The following is a 27,305-nucleotide window of genomic DNA, read 5'->3' as shown; positions in this document are numbered from 1 at the left end:
TTGAGCTGTATTATGGTAATTGAACTGCAAAGAAATTGAACTGCAAATAAGTAATTAGAAGTAATTAGATGGAATGAATGTGATAATGTAGATGAAGGAATATATACACAACATCTAATGATGATTCTTAAATATACATGTAAAAGTGGTTTGTTAAGGGTAAGGGCTTCTTATGTGGAAACGCTTCCTTGAATGTTTCTATTGGCTAGTTGTTGCAGGGGAACACATGGAAACATAGCACACGGAAATGGCTGTCATTGAATAATTCCTTTAGGAGGAACATAAACCATAAACTTCAGTGCAGAATTTTTTGGGTTTTTCCTGACCTCCAAGCTTTAGCTATCCAGAACATTCAAAAGGCCAACAGCAGACAACTGAAATGTTTTACTCATAATACAGTTCTTTCATAACCACTCAATTTACCAATGACCTTTGAAAATACCATGAGCAGTTTTTGGATATATTTGCGCTATATAAATCCTATAAAAATCATAATCTCTTCTTATCGAGTCACTACGTAGCTAGTGTGTATCATCTTGCTTACGTAGTGTGGTAGAAGGATTTGCAGGTTGGATGGATACCTGACATGGGCCGCGCCGTAAACGCTCCTGCTATGACCGAAAAGTCATAATAACTAGAGCAGTCACTCCATACTTGAGTACATACCTCTGCCTTGTGCCTGAATACAGTACACGGCAGAGGTACAGGTACAGTATGATGAGCGAAACTGCAGCATACCCCATGAATTAATAGAATCGTCGTATTCAGGCATAATATTTTCTTGAATCCTGCAGAATACCCTCAAGAAAATAATGGAATCGCATTGTTTTCTCGAGTGCTGCCATTGCCATCTGCACTGAATTGTTTGCAGGCAAAATGTAATGATAAATGAAATGAGCAACTGCAATTTATTACATTGTATTATTGTGCTGTATAATGGGAATTGAACTGCAAAAAAAAAATTGATATTGATGCATTCCATTGTAAGCGAAAAACGATTTTAACTTTGGCTGGTTCCATTATTTTTTTTATGGTTGAATGTAAGATAATCAAATTTCTGTGACCCTGACCTTAAATTTGACCTTTTCTTCTGAAAATTGAATGGTGTCTTGATTATTATGTAGGCCTACAATTTCACTAAATTTTTACGTAATCTGACAGACAATCGGACAGTAGTAAATGCATCCTCTATGATGGAGATAAATATCATAACGACAAAATGCCTGCTGTCCTGCAGTCCAAGATTGTAAATGTTTTTTCATGTCTGACTCTGATATTCTTGATTGAATTTGCAACTTCGATAAGTTTATTTAATTGCTTTCTGGAATATATTTCTTCAAATTCAATAGTTTTGAAAAATATTTCAAATTAATTTTTTAGGTTTCTCGTAGTCATTTTCTGAGAGGTGAACACTTATCCATATATTGAAATGTCGGCCAAAGCGATCTATGAGGCTACAGGAAAGGAGCTTGTCACAAGCAACATAGACTCCAGTGATATAGCAAAGAATAGGTATGTCACCATTACTGCAGACAGTGATTGGGACAAGATCACAGCTGAAAATCCATGGCTCTTAACTGAGGTAAGATATTTCTTTGTTCATAGTGAGGTAAGATTTTATAAATATGATCTGCCCACCACTTTTCAAATAAAAATAAATATATTTTTGGCCATTTAGCAGTTAGTGCATTTGCTGAGCCTGTGAAGTAAATGGAAATTTAAGCTACCATAAATATTTGTTTTTTGTTTATTTGTTTGTTACCCATTGACACCCAAATATCTCTCAATAAGTTATTTTTTTAAATGTAAGTTTGGTATACTGTATTGTTGTGTGTGCTCATTCTAGTATTAGGGACTGTCATAGGTATAAGAAGAAATATTACAAATTTAAGATATTCTTATTGGAGTGGTAAAAGTGTTTTCTGTAATTGTATTACTATGGGTTGACTTTGTCTCATTGCAAATTTGATATGTTAATATATTCCATGAGCTACAGGAAACTAATTCTGTATCTATTGTTTTGTTAAATTGAAGAAGTTTATGTTGCATTCTTTGTATTTCCTTTGAAACTTGATGTAAAATTAAATTGTGCAGGTAGTATGCATAACTTATGTGAAAAGCACAGGGGTCTGTCTATAAAAACATGCTAATAGAGTTATATAACCTTCATTATTATTGTGAAATTAACATTTAATTCAAATGAAATTAGAGGGCATGTACGAAACTTAAAGCTAAATTATAGAGCAACCAAAAAAAAAAATGACAAAAAAAACAGCTAATTTTTGGTTTGAATCCTTAGGAGTGAAAAAACGTTTCTCGCAAAATAATATTTGTTATAATACCAAGGGGTTATTTATTATACAAAATTTTAAATGAGATCTTGTATCCATTTTATTTTCTTAGAAACTTGTTGTAAAGCCAGATCAACTGATAAAGCGTCGGGGAAAACTAGGACTCATCAAAGTAAATGTTGACCTCGCTGGTGTCAAGACGTGGCTAGGATCAAGACTCAATCAAGAAATCAAGGTAATGCAAATTTACTTCATTTTTTGGACATGGAGAATGTTAACAAATACTCTGAAAAATTCCAACTCTAATACCCTATTCAGACTACACTCCGTTGCGATCAGTTGCGATGTAATCAGAGGTAATCTAAAACTTATTACTCTTGATCGCAACCAACCAGTGCATTGCGGGAGGTAAAATGGTTCTGCACTTCCGGTGGCTAGACCGATGTTGACTGACCTCAGCCAGTCAGTGCCTGTGGAATTTTATATGTGATTCCTTGCAATTGGATTCTGTGGTAACCGGGAATAATCAAGATTGTAGCATCCAATCGCAACGAGTGACAATTGTGATATCGATTACTTATCGACTACTATTGGTGAGCTTTCACACACGATTGTGAATTGCAATTGCTGCAACCAATCCCAAAGTGATGCTAGACAGAATAGGGTATTAATATTGCTGGATTTGAAAGTGGTCTAATAAAGGAATAACAATCATTTAAATGTTTGTGTACTATATATTATATAGATCATTTTCGTGGAATTTAAAATAAAAATTTCCGATAACCTGGCAACTACCACTGAGGGACTTCCAGAGGCCTACGCACGTCGCGCTACGTAGTTACCAGTGTGCGCATGGTGCTCTATTTGACACAAGCTATCTGCTCGCAAGCTTGCTCAGGCTAGGCTAGGCCACTGGAAGTCCCCTGTGAGTTGGGAGACGTTGGTAGCGCTGCTTCAAAATCAACCTGATAAAATGGTCTATATAATGTTATATTTATTAAACTTTTATAGATGTTTCAATAGAAAGTTTTTTTTTTAATTCAATGAATAATTTGAGTGAATCACATAGAATTGGCTACTCTGAGACAACTAAAACAATAATTTTCCACTTTTATGACAATTTCATGGACTATACAAAGCAATACAGTGCCTTGTTTATCTTTATTAAAATGGGCTTAGAAATATGAAAGTAAAATATATTAAATAACACTTGTAATTTGATCCATTCCCACTTGAAAAGACAGGAAACAATTTAAAATTGTGTTTAACTGTACTAGAATGTATTAAAATAGTTTTAAAAAATTTGAAAAAAGCAAGTAAAATAAATTGAATAACACTTGTAGTAATCCATCTCCACTTGAAAAGAAAAGAAACAATTTAAAATGTCCTCGCTGCTCCGTATCCTTATTTGTAAGAAAGATATTAATCCCTGTTTATAAATTGTATGATTTATACTTGATTTAGCCAATTATGTATACTCACTCTTCCGTAACTTAAACTTCACAATGACCCAAAGTGTTCCAAGGTGACTTTGTTGCTTTTGTGATCCATAGTGTTAATTTTGTCTGAATAATATAAAGTCAGTTAAAATTTAAATGAAACTCTTATGTGAAAATGATTAAATATACAATTATATAAATAAAAATATATAATCTATTATGAGTAGCTACTGTATGATCATTTTATTAATCATAATTGTTATAGTCTTGAATAGATTTATAGTATGAGTATCGCATTATGTATTATTAGTATTTTAAAGCCGGACTGGAGGAAAAAAAAAAATGTTTTGATATGTTGTACTGAGTGGAGGGTGATGTGGAAGAGGGTGTTTTACAAATGAATTAAGACACTGAAGATGTTGTTTGAGGAAATATTAAGGAGTAGCATTGGATACAATTATTTTTCGTTATGCTAAATCCTAGCCATCTTTCTTAGAAAAAATGGCTGTAAGAATACCAAGAGTATATGTGGCAAAGACAAGCCAACCCAGTCACTCGTCGCAAATCGTGTTTCAGAGAAAATGAAACACGTGTTTCAGAGAAGATGAAAAAATCTTTTTTCAAAATTAACTTGAGCTTATTGCTTCAAATCATTATTCAACTCTGTAAATGCTATGATATAGTTTTCTATGAATAGCGTATCTAAATACTAATACTAAAATGGCCAAAACATGCTAAAATGTCAAATTTAAAAAAATCTATTTTATTGCACTAAACTATCCTTTATATATCTACACACCATCCTATGCTGTTATTTTCCCCATTTTCAATGTTAAAACAACACAATTTAAAGATTTAAAGATAGTTTCTGCATGGGAAATGCCTTAAATCATAAACTTTAAAGGCTGCTTTCTCATATATTGTTCTTTAAACAGCTGTGTGGTTAAACGCTTGTAACTTCATAATGAAATGTCCGATTTGAATGATTTTTTTACCATTTTATAGCTATTATTTTACTCTCTAACACTGTATTAATAACACGATTTTTGCGACGAGTGACTGGTTTGGCTTGTCTTTGCCACATATTCCATGTGTTTCAACCCTAAGGAATGCCAAAGAGTGAAAAAACCTAGGGATCCAGCACTGATTTTGTCACGCTCAATACCGCCATGATGTATCGCTGCTTCAGCCAAGTTTGGCACGGTGGTACATTGTGGGAATGTTGACTGCTATTTCGATGCCGAAAATACACAGATGCTATTATGCCTATTGCCTATTTAGCATAAATTCATTCCTACAGAACTACAGAAAAAGTCCTGGAACACCTCACTAAAGAGGTTGTAATGCATTATTATTCCTGCATGCATTGCCTAGTGAGAGAACTGATAGGCTGCATAGAGGGAGTTGATGTATAGAACTTGTTTCACTTGTATCATGATAGAACTACTTTACTAGCATTTGTATTTGTATACGTTTTTGCTTTAAACATGTTTGTGGTGCAAATGATTCTTTTTTGTTCTTTGTAGATTGGAGAAGCTACTGGTTTACTGAAAAACTTTATCATTGAGCCATTTGTTGCTCACAAGGATGAAGATGAAGTGTACGTTTGTATCTACTGTCAAAGAAACTGTGATGTCATTCTCTTCCACCACGAGGGTGGTGTTGATATTGGAGACGTAGATGCTAAGGTAAGATTGAATTTACTCAAAATAAAAGCAAATTTAGAGATATTCATGAGAAAATTATGTTACTCTCCTTAATACAAGCTATGCTAGATATCTAAGGATTGTAAGCATGAGTTTTGGAGCCAGCAAATGATAATTATGATGATCTATAATTACGAAACCAAGTAAGGAATGTTATTATAGAAAAAATAATGTTAATAGGATTTTAACCCATAACCTATAAATCATGATGGTTCCTAAATATAATTTGTGTACAGTAGGTAATATATTTTTTTGAAATTATTGAGCTGTAGGTTAAAATCCTTAAAGGAAACACAGGATTTTTTGACACTAAAACCCAGTTCACTTGAATGCCCTGATGAGTTTACTTGCAGATATATGTTTAAAGAGGTTTTAACTATTACAATACATTACTTGTTATATTCCACAGGCTGTTAAGATGGAAATTGAATTAGGGTCAAAGGTCACAGCTGCTCAGGTCAAAGAAAAGCTACTTGCAAAAGTTACACCTTCAAAACAAGAGTAAGATTTGCTTTATGAGTTTACAGATTAACATATGAATTTGTGAAGAATACATCAATGAATTATCAAATGTTTCCAGATATAGTTAATTCTAAAATTGATATTATTAGAAATTATATGATAAAATACTAACATTTTCAAAAAATTATCCCCAGAATGATTGCAAAGTTTATAGCACAGTTGTACAAGCAATTTCAGGAACTGTACTTTACCTACCTTGAAATCAACCCTTTAGGTAAGTATGCTCGAATTTTCATTGAAACTACCATATAATTTTTATGAATGCAATTAATATACACAAAGTAAATAATATAATGGAGTGGAGTTGAATAGCTTGGTGTTTTTTTTAAAATGTAGTAACCATAGTATGTGATTGGAAATGTTGATATTTCTAGTCTGAAATGTAATATTTTTCTCTGTTTTATTATGGCAGTTGTTACTGACAAGATTTACATCTTAGACATGGCAGCTAAATTAGATGCCACAGCAGAATACCTTTGTAAAAGCAAATGGGGTGAAATTAATTTCCCACCTCCATTTGGAAGAGAAGCTTTCCCTGAGGTAAGTCTAAATGTCAGCAGTAATATTAGTTCAGTGTCATTAAATTATATATGTACAGTATGGGTTTTGTCATGTTTTACATAATTTACACAACTATAATTTAAGATAAATGCTAGTAAAATCTTGAAAATTGTTACTAAATTTACTACAGTGCAACCTCTAAATTCAAATGCAAACCCCTCTAATTCCGAGACCCCTTTAACTCGTGACCACTTTTAAAAAATCAATTAACAATCTTCAGTCTTTTAACACAAAGCTAACCCTGTAATTGCAGACCGAACCCCGACACCACCCCAAATTTTTTCTCGAATCGGAGGGTGAACTGTATTCATGAAATCTTCATACACAATATCCTCTAGCAAATATTACTTGCATTGTGTTTTTGGTAGGCCTAGTTTAAATTTTATATTTAATGGATAGTTGGCTGGATGATTTGAGTGGTCAGCTCAGCCTTTATGACAGTAAATCTCCCTTTTTGTTAAAGTCAATTGTATTGTTAGCTTGGTGAATCAAGTGTTGAGGCCTGTTGATGTCCCTCCTTGTACAGTTTTTTGTTTTGTTTATTTTTTTATTCAGAAATTACATTTAAAAGACATGCAGTAATGTCTGGGATATAAACACAAACATTAACCATAAAGGTTAGCTTATTTTTAATTTAGTTTTTTTCAGTTTTGTGTGTTTAATGTCAGTGAAGATAAATTTCATGTTAATCTTTTGAATGGACAATAAAAATTATTTTATGTTGTTGTGTATAGGAAGCATACATTGCAGATTTGGATGCCAAAAGCGGAGCATCTCTTAAGCTGACAATCCTCAACCCCAAGGGCCGAATCTGGACAATGGTGGCTGGAGGAGGAGCTTCGGTCATCTACAGCGACACCATATGTGATCTTGGCGGTGCATCAGAGCTGGCTAATTACGGCGAATACTCTGGAGCACCAACGGAACAGCAAACGTTTGAGTACGCTAAGACTTTACTGAGTCTAATGACAAAGGGCGAGAAACATCCTAAAGGAAAGGTTTTGATCATTGGGGGCGGTATTGCAAATTTTACCAATGTTGCAGCTACATTCAAGGTGAGAGCTAAGATGAATATTCAGAGTAAAATAATATTTTATAATTATGAATAATATTATATTAAGAAAGGTACAGTATTGATTCGTATGTTGTGGGATATATCACTCATTGCACAAATTCAAATTTTGTTCTGATGTTCATTCCCAACTGTCAAATTTTCTTTGACAAAAAACTGTTGTATGTGTAGTGATGATGTGCCTATATATGGTCATGATGTAATGTCATCATGACTATATTTAGGCATATCATATTTTTTTGTCAAATAAAATGTGATAGTTCGGACAGTGCTTAAGATTGACTATGTTTTCTTAATTCACTTTCAGCTGTTATTGTTGATATAATATAAAGTATTTTTTATTATGAAAATTGAAGATCTATATATGACATATATGTATATTTTATGAAAAATCTTGTTGTTGTACTTGTCCAAAGACTCATCTGTACAGTTAAGTTCCATTTTCTTCGCATTGCACTGTTGGATTGAAATAGAATTGCAAACAAAATATGAAAAATTGCAATACTACAATTCTTTCTTTTAGCTTTAAAAAGCATAGAATCACAAATTTTTTTTTCTCTCATGTCAGGGAATTGTGCGTGCCCTCCAGCAATACAAAGCAAAGCTGCAAGAATATCAAGTATCTATATTTGTTAGGAGAGGTGGACCAAACTACCAAGAGGGGTTGAGGGTAATGAGAGAACTTGGTAAGTTACTCAATTGATTGGGCTCAATGTATTTAATGCCATGTTTACACTACTTTCAAGCCAGATATGTTTCAAGTCTGGTGCGAGTCTCACGCCTGGTGTGAACATATTTAGTCTCCCCTTTACGTTGGCTGACCTGCACTGACCTGTATATAACTACAATGCTAATTATAGTAGTATTATAGTGACTTATATATAATTATATATAATCACATTATTATATATAATATATATATTACTACAGAACTGCATATTGGTATGAATACCTTCTAATTATAAAATATTTGAATATTTTTTGTAGGAAGCAGTTTGGGTGTACCAATGCACGTCTATGGTACGGAGACACACATGACAGCGATTGTCGGCATGGCACTTGGTACACGCGAGATTCAAGACGAAAACAAAGGAGATCAAATGACAGCAAGTTTCCTATTGGCCGGAAGTGCTGTGAGTCTTGGCGTTTATATTACATATGTTTAAGGCTCTCTCCAGATTATCAAATTTTCTTTGACAAAAAAGCTGTTGTAAGCCCATATATAGTCATGATGTGCCTATATATGGTCAGGGTGTGATGTCATCATGACCATATTTAGGCTTGTTGCATGTTTTTGTCGAATATAATTTGATAGTCAGGATAGGGATTAACTATACCAAAGGGTTTTTGTTAATACTGTGAGCTGGAGAGCCAGTTTTGATATATACGATACAATACGATACTCCTTTATTGTCATTTCAACAACATGGTAAAAAAAAATAGGCTCCCAGCGGGAGCGTGTGTCTACTGCCTTATACAGGAGTTTTTGTTTTTTAAATTTTATCTTATGTTCTTCAATATTCAGATGTGTGTATTATTGTAGTGTATCTGGATTTTTCATGAAAAGTTTCTTTCATCACAATATTCTGTATACGCCTACTACTATATTGCACTAAAAACACTTTAAAAATGAGTAACTCTTGGAGTTACCACGTTATGTCGTTGATCACGAAGAGTACTACCATGTTCTAGAGGGCGACCTTCAAATGGCGGTAAAAGGCGTTAGTGGCAAACACGTGCTGCGTCTCTATAATGCGTGTTCGAGTTTCGAACCCAATTTTGTTTGAGTTCCAAATGCTATTCGATTGTCAATAGAGCACCCCTACCTCGTGGTAGTAGTACCCATCATGCCTAAACCGGATTTAACCTTTTCCGCCATCTTTAATTGCTACATCATGACATAGTGTCTACGCCCCCATTGGGGGCAGTAGACACAATGAAATTTGTGTTGGTTGATCCGATAGGCTATACAAAATATGTTAAATTCAGAAATATGACACAACATTTTAAACATGCACTGAGCCGTAGATCAGTTTTTTTTTAATAGGCAAATTATATGTTTTTGTTATTTTCATCATCAAGAAGGTATTGGAAGTTGTTGCATGGTGATTATAGTGCTTAACTTTTAACCACAGGGTCCTGTGTTCTAATCCTGTCAAAACCCAGAATTTGTACGAACACCTTTAAACAGCTCTGCTTATTTGCTTTTTAGAAATCCCAAGATTCAGCTACGCCTGCAGCCAGCAAGGCAGAAAGCAGTGTTGCATGTAAAGATACAAGTTCCACCACCACTGATGCACCTTCTACTGCCCAGGCCAGCGATTCAAAGTCCTCCAAGCCTCTATTCAGTAATGAGACCTATGTAAGTACACGTTTTTTGATGCTATGATTTCTGTCATTACTATAAAGTGGTGGGTATTGGACCTTTTTGGAGTGTTGGTCAATCCTAACAACTGACCATTTGATCCTTTAAAATGATTAAATTAGTTTAATTTTATTAAAAATTTAATTTTATTTGCATGGTATAATTTTTAAACAAAAACCTTATGTGTCATGTCTGTTTAGAAGAATTGACTAATGAAATTCATTTTTTTTTTCATTAGTCTTTAATCTGGGGACTTCAACCAAGAGCTGTACAGGGTATGCTGGACTTTGACCACTCATGTCGCCGACGAGCGCCCTCTGTTGTTGGAATGATCTATCCATTTACGTAAGTTTTATAAATAATAATGGGCAACATGGTAGAATGAGGTATACCCTTTATATCAATGTGTACCATCATTGTTTTAATGTTAGTTTCTTTAAACATCATATTTATTTAATTATTATGTAGTGGTGACCACAAACAGAAGTTCTACTGGGGGCACAAGGAGATCTTGATTCCGGTGTATAAGTCCATGGAGAAAGCCATGAAAACCCATCCAGAGGCTGATGTACTCATCAGTTTTGCCTCACTGAGGTCTGCCTATGAAAGTACCCTTGAAACTCTTAAATATAAGCAGGTATGTTGTTGTGACTATTAACAAATTTACTGCTTCTTAGATCAGGGTCTCCGAATAAAATCACTAGCGGAGGTCGATNNGGGGGGGGGGGGGGGGGGGGGGGGGGGGGGGGGGAAATTTTGTGGTTTAAGATAGTAAAATTTGTGCTTTTTAGACCACATTAATAAGAAGAGCAATTGAAATATTACTATGGATAGATCAACAAATTAATATTTGTAGTCCGATGATCTTATATAGTTTCAACAAAAAGAGGGAGAATTTTCCTCCCTTCACTTATGCTGACACCACTAGTAAGAAAAGCATGTTCCTTACATATAACCTGCATTTGGCGGAATACTAGTGCTGATGAGGATTAGCATTAAGAATATTCTAGAATACTTAAATCTCATTTTTTTTGTTTCAGATACGAACAATTGCGATTATCGCTGAAGGTATTCCCGAGAATATGACACGTCACCTTATCACACTTGCAAATAATCAAGGTGTAACAATTATTGGTCCTGCCACTGTAAGTATTGTTATTCTAATGATTACCAATGGTTAATTTTTACTTAGGATGTTTCATCATTTTGATGTAATGACTGTTGACTGAAATTCAGCCTATGTACGCCATCAATGCCCAAATATACAGACATCCAATCTATCCCTATAGTAATAGCAGAGAGAAAGGCCCAGTCAGTGGGGCACTCTTTAGAGCTACAAAGACCAGACAATATCAGACATACTATATATAAGACAAGGCTTAAAATAGCAAATTACGGTCGAAAAACAGGGGGTCATCATACGTGCGACATACAATATTTATACTACAAATATAAGATTTTTGAAATCATGTACATCTTATGTGTGGATCGTTCGGCATGTGCAATGAACCTACTAAATGTTAGTATGAATGAACGCAATTATACTGGGAAGTAAGATATTGATTAGCATTTAAAAGCCCAACAAATGGTATTATTTTGAAAATTAGCCCTACATTTGGCTCCGTTTGTAGCCAGCTACATGCAGTATGAAGACCATAAATAGCAGCAAAAAGTATGAATTCTCAGGATGAAACGGGGGTCGTCTTATATGCCTAAAATACAAAAATCGTTCAAAAACCTTTTCAAACTCGGGTCGTCTAATATGCGGGTCGCCTTATATGCGAGTATATACGGTACTCAAGTACTATGAAGAATTCCGTGTTTAAATGGCAAAAGTAGACTAAGGCTTTTTGTCCACAATATCAAATTTTCTTTGAAAAAACTGTTGTATGCCCATATATAGTCATGATGTGGCTATATATGGTCATGATGTGATGTCATCGTTACCATATTTAGGCATGTCACATGTTTTTGTCAAATAAAATATGATAATGATGGGCTGGACAAGGCTTTACATATCTCAATACCCTATGCAGAGGTATTGTTCTGACATTAGAAGAACTTAGTGCAGCCCTTGCTAATAGAGATCAATGGCTTAAAACTGTGTCCAGAATTTTGATAGCATTTAAAGGATGATGATGATTATGATGATGATAATTATGATGATGTACAGAATACACTTTGAATTGGATTTAATCTTATATTTATGTTGATATTCTATGTACACATTTATATGTCACTACAAATTTCTAGTATGTGCAAAAAGGGATCCAGAACCTAAGTTAAACTCCTTATCTAGAATACATAAATTCCAATCATTGATTATTAATCATCATTTGTTTACATTTACAGGTGGGAGGCATTAAGCCAGGTTGTTTCAAAATTGGCAACACAGGGGGAATGCTGGATAATATTCTTTCATCAAAGCTCTATCGCCCTGGAAGCGTAGCATATGTGTCCCGCTCAGGAGGCATGTCCAACGAACTTAATAACATTGTATCCCGTCATACCAACGGTGTATTTGAGGGTGTTGCCATTGGGGGTGACCGCTACCCAGGTTCAACCTTCATGGATCACATCATGCGATACCACAATGACCCAAATGTCAAGATGCTTGTTATGCTTGGAGAGGTAAATTTATTCACTGCTGTTAGATGATTAAAATTGCAAAAACACATTTAGTTAAAATTATAAATACAGCTAGTGAAAATGTGATTTATTTGGAATATTTTAGCATTTGAATAAAAAGTAAACATCATATATGTATAATGATTTTAATCAGTATCTGCAACATCATAATCCTCATCATTGTCATCATAATCAAAACAATCATCACCACTATCCTCACTATCACAATCATTATCATCATCATCATTGCCGTCAACATCCTCATCATCGTCATCATCATCATTATGATCTTCATCTTAGTCAGAAGGTCGTAGTCATCATCATCTTCATCAACATCCATATCATCATTACCTAAGCGTTATATAATCATCATCACAACCATCATTATCGTCGTCATCATCATAAAGTAATTATGCATATTAACTGGTGGTTCCATACTGTTTGTTAGGTTGGAGGTATTGAGGAGTACCAAGTGTGTTCTGCTATCCGTGATAAACGACTCACCAAGCCAATTGTAGCATGGTGCATTGGAACATGTGCTAGTATGTTTACTTCTGAAGTTCAGTTTGGCCATGCAGGTGCGTGTGCTAACGGAGAAGCTGAGACTGCACGAGCCAAGAACAAAGCACTTGAAGAGGCTGGGGCTTATGTACCAAGAAGCTTTGATGATCTTGGAGAAAAGATTGGGTAATGTGAAATCTGTGTGCTGTGTGTAATCAATTTATTAAGAATCTCAGAATAGTTGGCTCTTGGCATGAGGATATGCATGGTGGTTTGGAGCTGGCTCTTCTATTATATTTTTTAGGGTGTTCCTATCTTGGGTAATAATTGAGTTTGACCAGTTAAGAATCTCATTCCTACTCTGGACCACCAATAAAGGTTAAAGGTGTAATTGTTGTAGAATAATGGTAATAATTTCTAAATATATGTATGCTTTGTGTTTTAAACTGAACTGGAGATAAGCTCTAGCCCTGTGAAAAATGTGGCTCGGCAATACTTTCTCTTGTATATTTAATCATAAATTTATGTAATTCTCTTGAATCCCAGCCTTGAATTTTTATTTTGTGTTTAAAATTAACTTTATGTTAAAATGGATATTTTATTTGAATATTTATTTTTAATACCTTTTTATTCTAGGGAAGTGTACAAGAAACTTGTAGAGGATAAGGTGATTGTTCCAAGTGAAGAAGTTCCACCTCCTACTGTCCCAATGGACTATTCCTGGGCAAGGGTATGTTGCAAAAGTTTTTAAAGAATCTTTAGATATGCTTTAGAACAGAAATAATGATACATATTCATGCTGCTCTCTGTCTGTAATACCATTTTTACTTTAAGCTTTCTTATGATCTAATTTTCTTTTTGCTAACACATTTACATCTGGTTGAACACATCTTGTTCTATTATTAATTTTATCCATCAATTTTAAAAGTAATTCAACAGTTAACAATACTCTCTCCGTTTTATATTTTGGTGTAAATCGTGCAATATGTGTTATATAAATATCTAAATCTTATTATGTAGTACTAATAATTAATTTTTCTGAATTTCAGTACCTTAGTCAGAAGGGCTTTATAATTCTCTATTCTATTAATATTACTACTTTTATTTGTGAATCTCTTGTTTGTTACAATTTTATCATTATTGTTATTTTTGTTATTATTAAAGCCCTCAATTATACCTAATTAATAACATTGTTCAGTAGAAATAGGGGTCAGAGGTGGCTTGAGTAATCCTGTCTTCATAGCACACATTAAATTTAGTCTCTTTTATATATGTTCAGGAACTTGGCTTGATTCGCAAACCTGCATCATTCATGACGAGTATCGTGGATGAACGTGGTCAGGAGTTGATCTACGCCGGTATGCCAATCACACAGATTATGAAGGAAGAGATGGGCATTGGAGGCGTACTAAGTCTACTCTGGTTCCAACGCAGGTAATCAAATGCTAGTGCTATATCTATAATGTTTAATATTCCAAATGGTGTTTCATCAGGAGATTTAATAGGAATGAGGTTTTGCCCTACGTGACATGTTATTGTACTGGATGCTCAGTACGTACTTAAGTAAAAAAATCTTGTAAGTGAGTCAGGTGGGAATCGAACCCAAGACCTCCAGATTACATAAACATGAAAAAAAGGACCAAGAAAATAATACTTAATCTAGCCCAAAGACAGGCTAATCCTACTCCTTAAACCTAGCATGGTTTGCCATTGACTCTGAGAAGCTCATCCATCCTAGGGTAAAACTGGTTCATGTTAGCAGAATTATTGGGGAAGAAGCAGGGATTCTTCCCAAATGTGTCAGGAGCAACTGCATAGTGTAGCGATTTCATGGAAAACCCCGATTTTTGTATACTGTAATATAATATTTAAAATTTTTTTTCTTTTCCTTTTGCAGACTGCCGACATATGCCACTAAGTTCATAGAGATGTGTCTGATGGTAACAGCTGATCATGGCCCTGCAGTGTCTGGAGCTCACAATACCATTATCACAGCCAGAGCAGGAAAAGACTTGGTATCGTCACTCTGCTCAGGTCTCCTCACAATTGTAAGTACTTTATGATCATATTGCAAACATTGCCCAATTAAAACAATTTAAAACAATTAATTAGTCATTTCAATGGATTAAAATCATTGTTCAACTATTGAAGTCCCGTTCTGCAACTGAGTCTCTGAGATCAACCACTGAAGGAGACACCTTCACTCCTTGTATTTAAAAAGAATTTGAAGGCTGATCTCTTCAATCTTTATTAACTTTCTCATGGTTAATAATTCTCATTAATTTGTTAATCTCTGTAGTTAAATTTCTGTAGTTAAGTTGTTTTGAAGTCAAGTTTTTTTCCCCTGGAAAGTCGCACCTCCTTACTTGAGGTAGCGCCGCCAACTTAGCAGTGCACGGTAGGGGAGCCATAGGCTTATCCTTGGTGGAGCTACCAGAGCCCAGCAAACTGACACCGAGGTACCTGCGTGTACATGGTAGCGATGGCGACGCTATCTCAAAATCGGGGTGCGCACTCCCCCTTCCCCCTTCGCGTTCTTTTGTCTTTGTTTCTTGTGGCTTCAAAAGCGCCTTGAGACGGTTTTCTGTTGAAGGCACTATATAAATATACGACCATTGACCATTTACCATTGTAGGATGCACTTAAAAACAATTCACTTTTTACGAGGCCCTTAAAGGGACATTGTTACAAAAATATTAATCTTGAATGTGGAATTGTAGGCTTTCATCAGAGTGATAGATCTCAAATATGCCATGCACTATCCACGGATTAGTGAACAGAATGGGATCATTAAGGAAATTGCTAATTTGTTTTAGTTACATTCATATAAGTTTTATTGTATGTTAATATTTTGTTGGTTATTTTTTTATTTTAGGGAGAGAGATTTGGTGGAGCACTGGACATGGCAGCAAAACAATTTAGTGAGGCTTATGATTCTAACCTCATCCCCAACGAGTTTGTTAATGAGATGCGCAAACAGCATAAGCTTATAATGGGCATTGGACACAGGGTGAAGTCGGTAAGTTTATATTATTTTGCAATTTTGCCCAATAAAATATTTGTTCTTTCTGCATTTATTGTCAAGTCTAAGCAATTTAATTTAATTGTGAGTAGGTTTACATTAAAGTATATTTGATATAACAAAACTTCTAAAGAGCTGTGAAGATTAGAACATAGCTTTTCCCATAGGAAGAACACTAAAGCATGGTTTCCATACAATTGCTACATGCTATCACCAACATCTTTCGGTGATGCCAATTAGTAGGTCGAATTAAAGAGCCTCCTTGAAAGCGTCAGGCACTGCTACACAGTACAATGGTTGCACTGTAGCAACAGTGTAGCAATTTTATGGAAACCAGACTTTAGTTGAGAAGAATAATCTGCAGAAAAAAATTGTTAATTACATTTGAAATTTGAAGTGTAAAAGCTGTAGAATTTATATATAGAAATATATTTAAAGAAAGAATGAAGCTATGACTTAGTGACTAATGTGCTTGTACGTAATCAAAGTTCTAGATTCAAATTAAGTAAATCTCAGGAATTATTTCTTGTGAAACCTACATAGAGTTTTATATAGCATTACACATTTTACGCATTTGACACATTGCCATTGTCAAAGAAATCTTTAAAAGATACAGAATTATACTGTATTTTTCTGATGTTTCATATTGTTAATCACAGGTAATTCAGGTTTTTTTCCTTAAATATATCAATCAATAATCTTTATTCGTTCCACATGGGGCAATTATAAGAAAAATATAGGACAAAATACACAAGGATAAACAAAAGTATATATACATAAAAATACAAAGAAAAACACAGTTTACATACGAAATATTAAAGGCCTATACAGTAATCATATCTTATTTAATCATGGAGGTATATACCTCCATGATTTAATTTATCATTGTATTTTATTGCAAAAACATTGCATTTATTTTTGCATTCATTTTATATGGTTTTTATAAATTTGAATTTAAAATGGTAATAGAACAAATCATCAATTAGAGAATATAGTGTTCACAATTTATTGAGATATACATTAACCTTTAATACACACAGTGCAGTTTACCTCTCTAGGTGAACTGCATTATCATCGTCTTCTTCCATTTAGAAGCAAACTTCATTGTCGAAGGCTTCTGTTTTACTGGCTCTAGCTTAAGTTGCAATATTTATGTTTACAGTTTGTGGTGCATACCTTAACTTGTGTATTTACATACACAATTAAGCAATTTTACTTTCTCTATCTTAAAACTTTAAACTTTCACCAACAATAATAATGTTACATTGTATAATTATGTAAGCTTGTGTGTCAAAACACACACACACTTCTCCACTAAAGGCTTTCCTGTTTCTATTACTCATTGTATCGAATAGTATAGCTAAAATAATATCTCATTGAAACTTGAATTACATAATAAAATATCCATCTCAAGGATTTCATGTGGTTCCATATTGCATGCACAAATTATTATTGAAAATCATTTTGAAAGTGACAGTTATGAAGAAATTAACCCCGTTGGCTTCAGTTTCTCATTGACTTTGGTTATTGTCATTATACTTAAATGAAAATTATATTATATAAAATTTTCCCTCTTGTATATTCAACTGTACATGTGTTTTAAAGGTTAAGGCATATATATAAGCTGTCTCTTATACACATCTAGATGTGTATAAGAGACAGTATATAAGCTACACTGTTTCCATTATTCTATTCACTGATGATGATCCATTGATTGCCACTATAAATACAACTAATTTACACTACATAATTTAGTATTATGAAATACATTATGTTTCTGCTATTTTAGTATAAATACAAATTTTCTTTTCATTCTGATATTGTATATCTTCAAATTTTTTGTCTGCTAGATCAACAACCCTGACATGCGAGTCGTTCTACTTAAAGATTTTGCTCAGAAGAATTTCCCAGTCACACCATTGTTGGACTACGCCTTACAGGTGGAGAAGATTACAACTGCAAAGGTGAAAACAGAATGAATCATTAAATTTGTCATCTACCTCATCATTTCCATCTTAATGACATCATCATTACATTATCATCTTCACAGCCCTCATAATTAGACACACATTATGTTTTAGTAATTTAAATTTTAAATATTAAAATTTTTCACCTTACTAATTATAGTATACTACCAATTACAAATATGTAAATGAAGCATTGACAGCACTTTATTGTCTCACTATAGTATGTATTCACACAAGTTTTTGCCAACAGTCTATGCTGTTCATCAGGTGTAGATTCGAGTAGGTTATTGTGAAAGTAATTACCAGTGTAATAAAATGGAAGTTTTGAATGAAAGATAATTTCATTCCCTAATTCCTAGGATTTAAAAAAAAAATGTTTTCATGCACTTTCACTTGTGTTTTCTATTTCTTAAAAGAGTGCATTATAAATCGAAAACTGCTATAAATTGCAAAATTGTATTTTTAACTTCTTTCACTGACACTCTTTCAGTTTCTTTTTTATGAAATTACTTCATTAATATTTTATTAAGAAAAAAAGATGTTAGTAATAACTTGCGCAAAAAAAACATTGAAATTGCTTGTTCTTTCACAATTTTACAATGACTTAAGCTGAGTTAATCCATACTGAATGATGGAACATTCACTGGGATAAATATTCATATCAAATTATTATACCGTAAAACCTTGTATTGAAGCCCAGTGGGCTTAATCTTGAGATGAAGCCCATCTCGAATTTAAGCCTCCTCTTTAGCTTGCAAAATTAGTCTCGAAAAGAAACCCATTTTGAAAAGAAGCCCATGGGCTTCTTTTCAAGATAACATAGGCTTCTTTTCGAGATAGTACAGTACATACACTGTGCATGAATTTTAGAAAACAAAATAAATTAAAAATAAGTTTAGTTTAGGTGATTTAATGAGGGTTAAATACACTCCATAATACAGATTGATGTTACATTGACCTTATTTATTGTTAAATTCACAAAATTTACAGCATTCATTTTGAAAAGAAGCCCCTCTTTACTTCGCAAAAGTAATCTCGAAAAGAAGCCCATCTCGAAAAGTAGCCCATCTCGAAAAGAAGCAGGTGTTTAGCCAGAAAAACGAAATAGGCCATCCAAAATGGAAGCCAGTTTGCTCAGGGCCACGTCTACTCGGGACCATGCCCCCTCCCAAACATAAGAAAAATAATAGAAAATTATGATCTTTAGAGGGCATTTAGGTGTTTAAATGCTGGAATTTTGTCTTTAAAGGAATAGTGTGGAATTAACTATCACAAAGATATTACAGTTTATAGACATAGATTGCTCACAGCTACGGTTAGTCACGCACATAATGTGTCTAGGCTATGCAGATGCATCTTCATATCTCGCCTTAGTCTAGGTAAATTCTACTCTAGTTCCTCCGAATCAAGAGATAGGCCTAAACCTACTGTATTTTTGTTGATCAATAAAATTTAACTTGAGACGTTCTTCTTTACGGTATTTCATGAATCAATTATAACCAGAGGGTTATAAACACCAACAGTATTATGTCGGGGAACTGAAACTCAAGTATTGTATTTGCAGGGCTACATGCATGCGTTGTGGGTGACTCAGAACCATTAATTTTCCAGCGGGGTATAAATGTTTTTAATACGATGCATGTTGTTGCTGAGTATGTGCTCCATACCTGTTTGATCCAATGGGTAGTAATATGTTCAGCGTATTGAGAGCTTGCTCATATGTGCTATATAAGAATGAACTATTATTATTTTATTATTAACTATTCACTGTGGGGGCAATGGTTAAAACTCCCACCGAAAATTGGTATGAAAACAATGTAGATTCAATCAATAAAGGTTGTTTTTATAAAACGTAAATATGATTTAGCTTTAGTTTAATGTAACGTTCGATAGATTTGAAGAATATAAAGAATTTTCTAAAGGTAGACCAGGCTCAATTAGGCTAGGCAGAGCTGATTAGGCCAAGCCAAGCCATCCAAGCTGTCACAGTAAAAGTGGCCGTCCTAAATAATTGTTGGCCATCCAAAAGACGGCTGAACGGCTGGCTGGCTAAGCTTTTGATTCAGGATGACTAAGTCCATTAGAAGTTTCTAGCATGTAAATGGTTAAAAGTTCTTAATGTAAGGGAAAGAGGGGTATTTGGCTTATTGTAATACACTTGAAAAGGGGGCACTGCTAAACCATAGAAACCCCCTGTATTTACGTATACACATACATAATGGAATTGGTCAGTACACAGACAGAAAATCCCCTACAGTCTTCTGATGATTGATCATGCTCAGTGATTTTCACAGAACCAACAGCCTAATGCACCGTTGGAGGACAGTTTAATAATGCATAATGAACACATAGTTTATCACCACTTTGCATTAACTTGTATTACATAAAATACATTTTGAGCTACAGTTGGTGAGCTGAGTTGGTTTATCACAATTTTACAGTAACTTAAGTGATAAATGACAATTATTGAGATTAATATTTGTTCTTGTTACCTTATCTTCTTCAGAAACCTAATTTGATCTTGAATGTTGATGGATTCATTGGTGTCGCCTTTGTAGACCTTCTTCGCAACTGTGGGGCGTTTACTCCGTAAGTATTTCTAATAGAAATATTTCTAAATGAAATAATATATTATTCAATACTCTTAAAAGCAGGTAAATATAGATGAAGCATTTTGAAAAACAAGAACTTAGGTTTCATAGACTCTATTCCAAAAAATTGAAAAGATTTATAAAAAAATAATTGTATAACTTTTTACTTTCATAGTGAAGAAGCAAATGAATATGTAGAAATTGGCGCCCTCAATGGTTTGTTTGTACTTGGAAGGAGTATGGGATTTAATATCCATTTGATTTTGCCTTGCCAAACTCCATTAGCTCAAGACAATTTTTTAATACCATTCCGAGGCAAAACAACGTATCTTCCTTTTAGATACGTTGTTTTGCCCCGTAATCTTGTAGTTACGTTGTTTTGCCACGGAAAACCACTAGATTTTAAGTTTTGTGCTTAAAGATAGGTGGTGCTATCTCTGAAACGACTCATTATTGAGACCTGAATGTTTCACAGGTAATTCACATGTGTTTAATATACTACCAAATGATATTATTTCAAAATCGACAAAAATGTCGCCTTGTAGAGCACAGGTTGGCAAAGTGTGGCCTGATAGTCACTTTTTTGCGGCCCATGAAAATTAAGAATCCTATATGTGCGGCCCGCAAAGCAAAATTGGCTGGAAAACACTGTGTTTTTTACAGCCCGACACCAATTATATGTAAAAAGTAACATTAAATTTGAGAATAAAATGGTGTAAAAGCAGAGCTTAGAGGTTTATGGAAGCTCACTGGAAACATCAAAATTTGCGTGTGGCCCTCTGTGTTAAATAAAAAATTCATTTTGGCCTTCCGACCGATTTTTATGCCCACCTCTGTTGTAGAGCTTTTTGTGCAGTGAAGTCGTGCAAAAGTAGGGGCCCTGAGATGATCTCATGTTTTTTTTCAGTACATAGATATGGCACAACAGCCAAGGTTATGACTTGATGTATTATTAGTTGTTTAGATGTAATGCATGTTTCACTAAGTTTAGTAAAGAAGAAAACTCAAAACCTATACACATGATCATGTTGGTTCTGAAGTCTATAGTTTAGTCTTGGGCATGTCATTGATTTCTATTTCAACATTTTCATTTTCAGTTTAATCTAATAAAGTCTTTGATTTTGTGCACCTGAGATCAGTGACCTGCTCAACTTTTCTTACAACTGAATGAGATAGCAAAACTAAATTAAATACATTACTACTGTAATCAAAAGCAGAGCAATATCTTGGCTAACAATTCATGATTGTCAAATAACAGTTGTTTAGATATTGCAGTAATTCAGTGGCACTTCTGATAAAGAGGGGTTTTTTTTCTAAATATTTTGTTTTTTACAAAATATAATTGTCAGTTAAAAACTTGCTAGAAGCTGTATAAAGCTCCATCCAGACTATAAAATTTTGACAAAAGCATGTGACATGCCTAAATATACCATATATAGGCACATCATGACTAATTTGATAGTCTGACAGGACTTTGAAGTCTGGTGGGGATGAAGCAGTCAAAACCACTTGTGGTTCGGGGATGTTTTTTGAACATTTTCATAGCTATTTCTGTGCAACTAGAATTGTCAGTGACGGATTGCAAATTTTTCTGAGAATTGAATGTTTAAACACAGCTACAGTAAATTTCAGTATTTTTGCTGCTCTAATCAAAAGTGGAGAATGATCTATAAAAACAACTATCAATAGCTGTGTAGAAACTTTGGTAAAAATATTTTAAAAGTGGAACTGTAATGCTATTGTTATCAAAGATATTTTTATTGGTTTCAAAACAAAAGTCAAAATAATTATAATATTTCCACTTCCTGTGTATAAAAATAAAAGGGAAGTTTCTAATATAATAATTATTTTCATTATTATTGCTTTATTTATATACTATTTTTAGATTTATACACAACCTTGCATTTTTATTTGTATGTGTTACAGTATTTTTATAATATATAAATACAAATAAAAGTGTTGCAAAGAAAAAAATGTCAATAAACAATTTAGAATATAAAAAAAATAATAAATGAAATCACAATGTATAAAGATTATAATTAATAATTAAAAAAGCAGACAAAAAAACCTCTTAAATATGTTGTTGTTTTGGCATGAATTACTGTTGATACATCTGTTTTTGAAGTTAGCACTGTCTATTGATAATTATTTTCATGTTTTAACATCAGCACGGCAGGGATACACGTATTTTTGGTTTAATGATCATTTAAATTGAACTCTAAATGTAGAACATGTAGTAACATAGTTATGTTCCCTTTTCTTTCTAGGCCACTATCTGGATCAGAAACGTCTGAAGCAGGGTCTCTACAGACACCCATGGGATGACATCTCATACATTCTGCCTGAAAACCTTCCAGACATGCAATAACTTTGACCTAAATACTTTCTGTGTCAATGTAAGGACTAAATATTTCAAAAGAAGTTCTGTTTTTTTCTTATACATCATTGTTTTAAAAAATAATTCATGAAAACCATGTTTAAAAATAGTTTCCCTATTTCTCTCTCTGTAAAGAGATGTTGCAATAAAGATCAACTAGTTGTTATTAGATTAAAAATTGAAGTAATCGTTACCAAAGTAGGAATTAAATAATTTATGAGAATAAACAAATTATTGTGACAATGATTGGGCACTGACATGAATATTCATGTATTCATTACATCCATGGATACATATGTATTCATTGGATATATGAAGGCATGAATATTCATGTATTTAATGAAATGTTAGCTGTGTCTTGTATGATTAAAGCAGTTAAGTCCCCTGTCTTGTGTAAATTTAGCTGGTGGTAATGTAACCTGTGAGTTATATAGGGCCTAATTAAATGAAATAATACCACAGTGAAAGGAATAGTGTTCTAATAAGTACAGTTAAAGTAAAGAATGGCTCAGTTATTTTATGTTGTTTGCTTCACAAATTGAAGTTAATTCCTACATAAATTGGATTTCATGAAAAATTAATGCCTTCACAACTTAAGTTTTCTTTTCTAATTCATTTTCCATTTTAAATCAATTGTTTATGCTGCAACATTAGTTCACTCTCAATAATCTTGGTGCTGGATCTTCTCCTTGAGGAGTTGTTAAATTAAGTAATCATCTGTAGAAATATTTTTAAATTACAAACTGTTATTGACCAATTTTTACATCTTTTGTTACACTGGAAATTAAAATTAATAAGCACTTTTAAATAAGTCAGTACATATATTTATTTATTATTATTATTATTATTATTATTATTATTATTATTATTATTATTATTATTATTATTATTATTATTATTATTATTTATTATTATTATTATTATTATTATTATTATTATTATTATTTGTTTTATATTCGAATAATTCAGCGCTTACGTATAAATAGAAGTAAATATAGGCTTGTTATTTTTGGTGGGAACATTAGAAAAAAAACTCTGCAAAGATTGTCAAAACCAGCACCAAGAGCAGATATGAACGGTACGCTAGTGAAGCAGCCAAGTTGTAGATAAATACATTGTAAGACCATGGAGGAATTAGTTTATATTGTACCTGTCTCTTATACACATCTTGGTGCGTTAGCACGTGCCATGTAGTAACGACATAATTAAATAATAAATTATTATAAATCGACAATTGCTACAGATATCTTCAACTGAACTTCTAGCCAATATGTTATCAATGGTAATCAATTTATCTATTAGCTGATTTCTACGTGCTTGCGTTCCACAGAGAGAGCGTAACAATAAGAAAATAATAATTGGTAGACAGATAAATAGGCTTAAGATTTTGTTTATAATAATATCATCGTCCAGATTCTGAACAGGCGTTGGTGAGTAACTAAATATAAATAGAAATCATGAAAAATATGAAATTCAACAATGAGTTCTTGCTTTCATCTACAGTACGTAAGAATGTGATGGCCGCTGTTAACTCTTATTTACGCCATTTAAGAACATGGTATTTTGTCAACGCAAAATATGGTATTGCTCCTGGCAACGCGTGATTACTGTACGGTACATCGTCTCTTGGATCAAGTGCATCGGAACACAAGTGTCAGTCGCTGCTATATTTATATCGCGAGGCCTAAAGAACATACGACTATGCAATCTATTCAATCTATGTAATCTTGACTTAAGAAAGATGTTTACAGTATCCTGAGCCTAATACAGTTTACTGTCGAATATATATTATATTATAAAATGTAACTCGTTAAAATGTATATAAACATATAGCCATCCCGTATAAAATACAGTTTTATATTAGATAATTCAAAGAGGCTGTTTCATAGCCAGGAGGAAAAGTAGGAATACTTCAAAATTGCGAAGGAGCGAACTCAAGTAGACTTGCTGTTACATGTATGCTTATTACACTACCTGTCTCTTATACACATCTAGATGTGTATAAGAGACAGCCACTAGACTAGACAGTGAATGCTGCTATCAAATACATTTGTGCATAGACTTACTGTTTTTTGTGTGATTGGCAAGCACTATGCTATCAAGGGAAGTCGGTGTATAGATGGTTTTCCAGACCTCCGAAGATTCCAGAAATTTGCAGGTTTTCCAGATATTTAAGGAGGATCCCCGCTTCCCAGAATTTTTACAGTTTTTTTTCCCAGAAAATATAGAATTGTCATTGGATGGCTCCTAAGTGTATATTTTCAAAAACTAAACAGCGTTTTTCTCTTTCAAACATTAAGTTACTGACAATTTAAGCTCCATGCCTTTGCATAAGCACTTAAGTTAATAAACCTGAAAATGTCTTACTTTTCCAGTTGTTAGCAAGCAAAATACTGTTTGTATTATTAATGGCTTTTGGTAGTGGCATAACACACGTTGAAGTAACATGTCATCGTATAGTTAAACCAAAAAAAGTACTCAAAAAAATTTCACTTCAACAAAAATTACCCAGAAATTTTTAACTTCACCAACCTGGGACCTCTGTGTTTTCCTGTTTCCACTTCCTCATACTTTACTGTTGCATTGGGGAATTGCTTAATTCTACCAAGAATTGGTGCATAATTATCCACTGCTCATGTTCTCATACCAAATTAGTACAATTTGGAAGTGCTTATAATAAATACTAAGTCTGTTACTTAAACTGCAACAATTTGGAAGTTGGTTTATTTATTGAAATAAATACAGTAGGGGGCCTACTAAGTTGTTACTAAACTGCTGCAATACACGTGTTTAATGCCGCGGGAAATACTTAAAATGCTAACAAGTTGGTGTGTAAATGGTTCCATAGTCCATTACATACATTGGATGACATTGTTGAAATAAATATATTAATAATTTAGCCTTAATTAGGTGTATAGAGATGGTTCCACTGTCCACTTTCTGTTACTTAAACTGCAACAATTTGGAAGTTGGTTTATTTATTGAAATAAATACAGTAGGGCCTACTAAGTCGTTACTAAACTGCTGCAATACACGTGTTTAATGCTACGGGAAATACTTAAAATGCTAACAAGTTGGTGTGTAAATGGTTCCATAGTCCATTTTTTCATGCTTAAGTTAGTTCCATTGTTCTATTGTTACTATATTACTGTACTACATTACATACATTGAATGACATTGTTGAAATAAATATATTAATAATTTAGCATTAACACGATAGTGCCGGAGCTTGAATGTGCGTTTGAATTAGGTGTATAGAGATGGTTCCACTGTCCACTTTCTGTTACTTAAACTGCAACAATTTGGAAGTTGGTTTATTTATTTAAATAAATACAGTAGGGCCTACTAATGTTAATAATGTTAGACAGACTTCTATAGCGCAGAATGCCGAAGCTTCGATGCACAGTAAATAACTTGGTTATAGAGATGTTTCCATTGCATTTTTTTCTTTCTGTAAAAAACAGCCGAAATTTGTGTGTTAATGCTGCAAAGTGTTTTCGCCCATGTTTTCCAAATTCCATTTTACCATTATCCAGTTTATTTAAGAGTCAGTAGCGTAACACATAGGTTGAAAGAGAAGGAAAAGTGTGTCTTTGAAGCTTTTCCATCACAATAACATCAACAATGGCATAACGCTGGGGCCGGGGCCCTTTGGCCTCTAAGATTGTGGGGCCCTGTCTTGGTCGCCAATTGCATTTTTAGATATGCTTGTGTTTTGATCATGTTTTTTATATTGTATTCTAAATGGTTTTAACGACGAAAAATGATTACATCAGTGGTGGATCAAAGAATATGAAATAGAAGGGGACATGGAGAAGCTTTTACAGATTGAGGTTCTATATCCACTTCAGCCCCACCATTTTGGGGGCTGAGGTTAGAAAATTTATGATTATGGCACTTTTAGATGGCCGGAAGTGGCACTCAAAGACTTAAGTTTCTTTTTATCTCCAGAAAAAAAAAGGAAGTTAAATAAAAAATCAATCCACGATATAATATGATATACAGTACAGTCGATGTCAGGGGTACATAATGCTGGAGCTACTACTGGTAGTAGTAGTAGTAGTAGTAGTAGTAGTAGTAGTAGTAGTAGTAGTAGTAGTAGTAGTAGTAGTAGTAGTAGTAGTAGTAGTAGTAGTAGTAGTAGTAGTAGTAGTACTATTAGTAGTAGTAGTCGTAGTGGCAGTAGCAGTAGTACAACCTATAGTAGTAGTAGTAGTACTAGTAGTACCTAGTAGTAGTAGTAAAAAAAATACATTTTAACTA

General features: G+C 33.5%; 1 protein-coding gene across 2 annotated transcripts in view; it reads left to right on the top strand.

The window, feature by feature from the left end:
* The window catches only part of LOC117106003 (ATP-citrate synthase-like), a 31,092-nt gene extending 7,409 nt beyond the window's left edge, over positions 1-23,683 (top strand). Inside the window, exons 2-24 of one of the 2 annotated variants that reach the window (XM_033247315.1) lie at positions 1,381-1,582; positions 2,404-2,526; positions 5,257-5,418; positions 5,846-5,937; positions 6,093-6,172; positions 6,371-6,498; positions 7,254-7,574; positions 8,160-8,277; positions 8,579-8,724; positions 9,804-9,953; positions 10,195-10,301; positions 10,425-10,593; positions 10,997-11,101; positions 12,309-12,587; positions 13,033-13,271; positions 13,722-13,815; positions 14,365-14,519; positions 14,983-15,133; positions 15,961-16,104; positions 17,958-18,071; positions 20,581-20,663; positions 20,841-20,916; positions 22,932-23,683. In XM_033247315.1, coding sequence (XP_033103206.1) covers positions 1,430-1,582; positions 2,404-2,526; positions 5,257-5,418; positions 5,846-5,937; positions 6,093-6,172; positions 6,371-6,498; positions 7,254-7,574; positions 8,160-8,277; positions 8,579-8,724; positions 9,804-9,953; positions 10,195-10,301; positions 10,425-10,593; positions 10,997-11,101; positions 12,309-12,587; positions 13,033-13,271; positions 13,722-13,815; positions 14,365-14,519; positions 14,983-15,133; positions 15,961-16,104; positions 17,958-18,071; positions 20,581-20,663; positions 20,841-20,916; positions 22,932-23,033 — 3,291 coding nt within the window. In that variant the 5' untranslated portion in view covers positions 1,381-1,429 and the 3' untranslated portion in view covers positions 23,034-23,683. Of the gene's footprint in view, positions 1-1,380; positions 1,583-2,403; positions 2,527-5,256; positions 5,419-5,845; positions 5,938-6,092; positions 6,173-6,370; positions 6,499-7,253; positions 7,575-8,159; positions 8,278-8,578; positions 8,725-9,803; positions 9,954-10,194; positions 10,302-10,424; positions 10,594-10,996; positions 11,102-12,308; positions 12,588-13,032; positions 13,272-13,721; positions 13,816-14,364; positions 14,520-14,982; positions 15,134-15,960; positions 16,105-17,957; positions 18,072-20,580; positions 20,664-20,840; positions 20,917-22,929 lie in introns of both variants that reach the window. The other variant, XM_033247314.1, reaches the window with a different exon arrangement.
* Positions 23,684-27,305: the final 3,622 nt, after the last annotated feature.

This window comes from Anneissia japonica, unplaced genomic scaffold, assembly GCF_011630105.1.
Source record: "Anneissia japonica isolate Jap-2015-1 unplaced genomic scaffold, ASM1163010v1 scaffold284860_len1800451_cov186, whole genome shotgun sequence".
Classification (NCBI taxonomy): domain Eukaryota; kingdom Metazoa; phylum Echinodermata; class Crinoidea; order Comatulida; family Comatulidae; genus Anneissia; species Anneissia japonica.
Note: the sequence above shows the minus strand (reverse complement) of the source record. Positions and strands in the feature narration are given on the sequence as shown.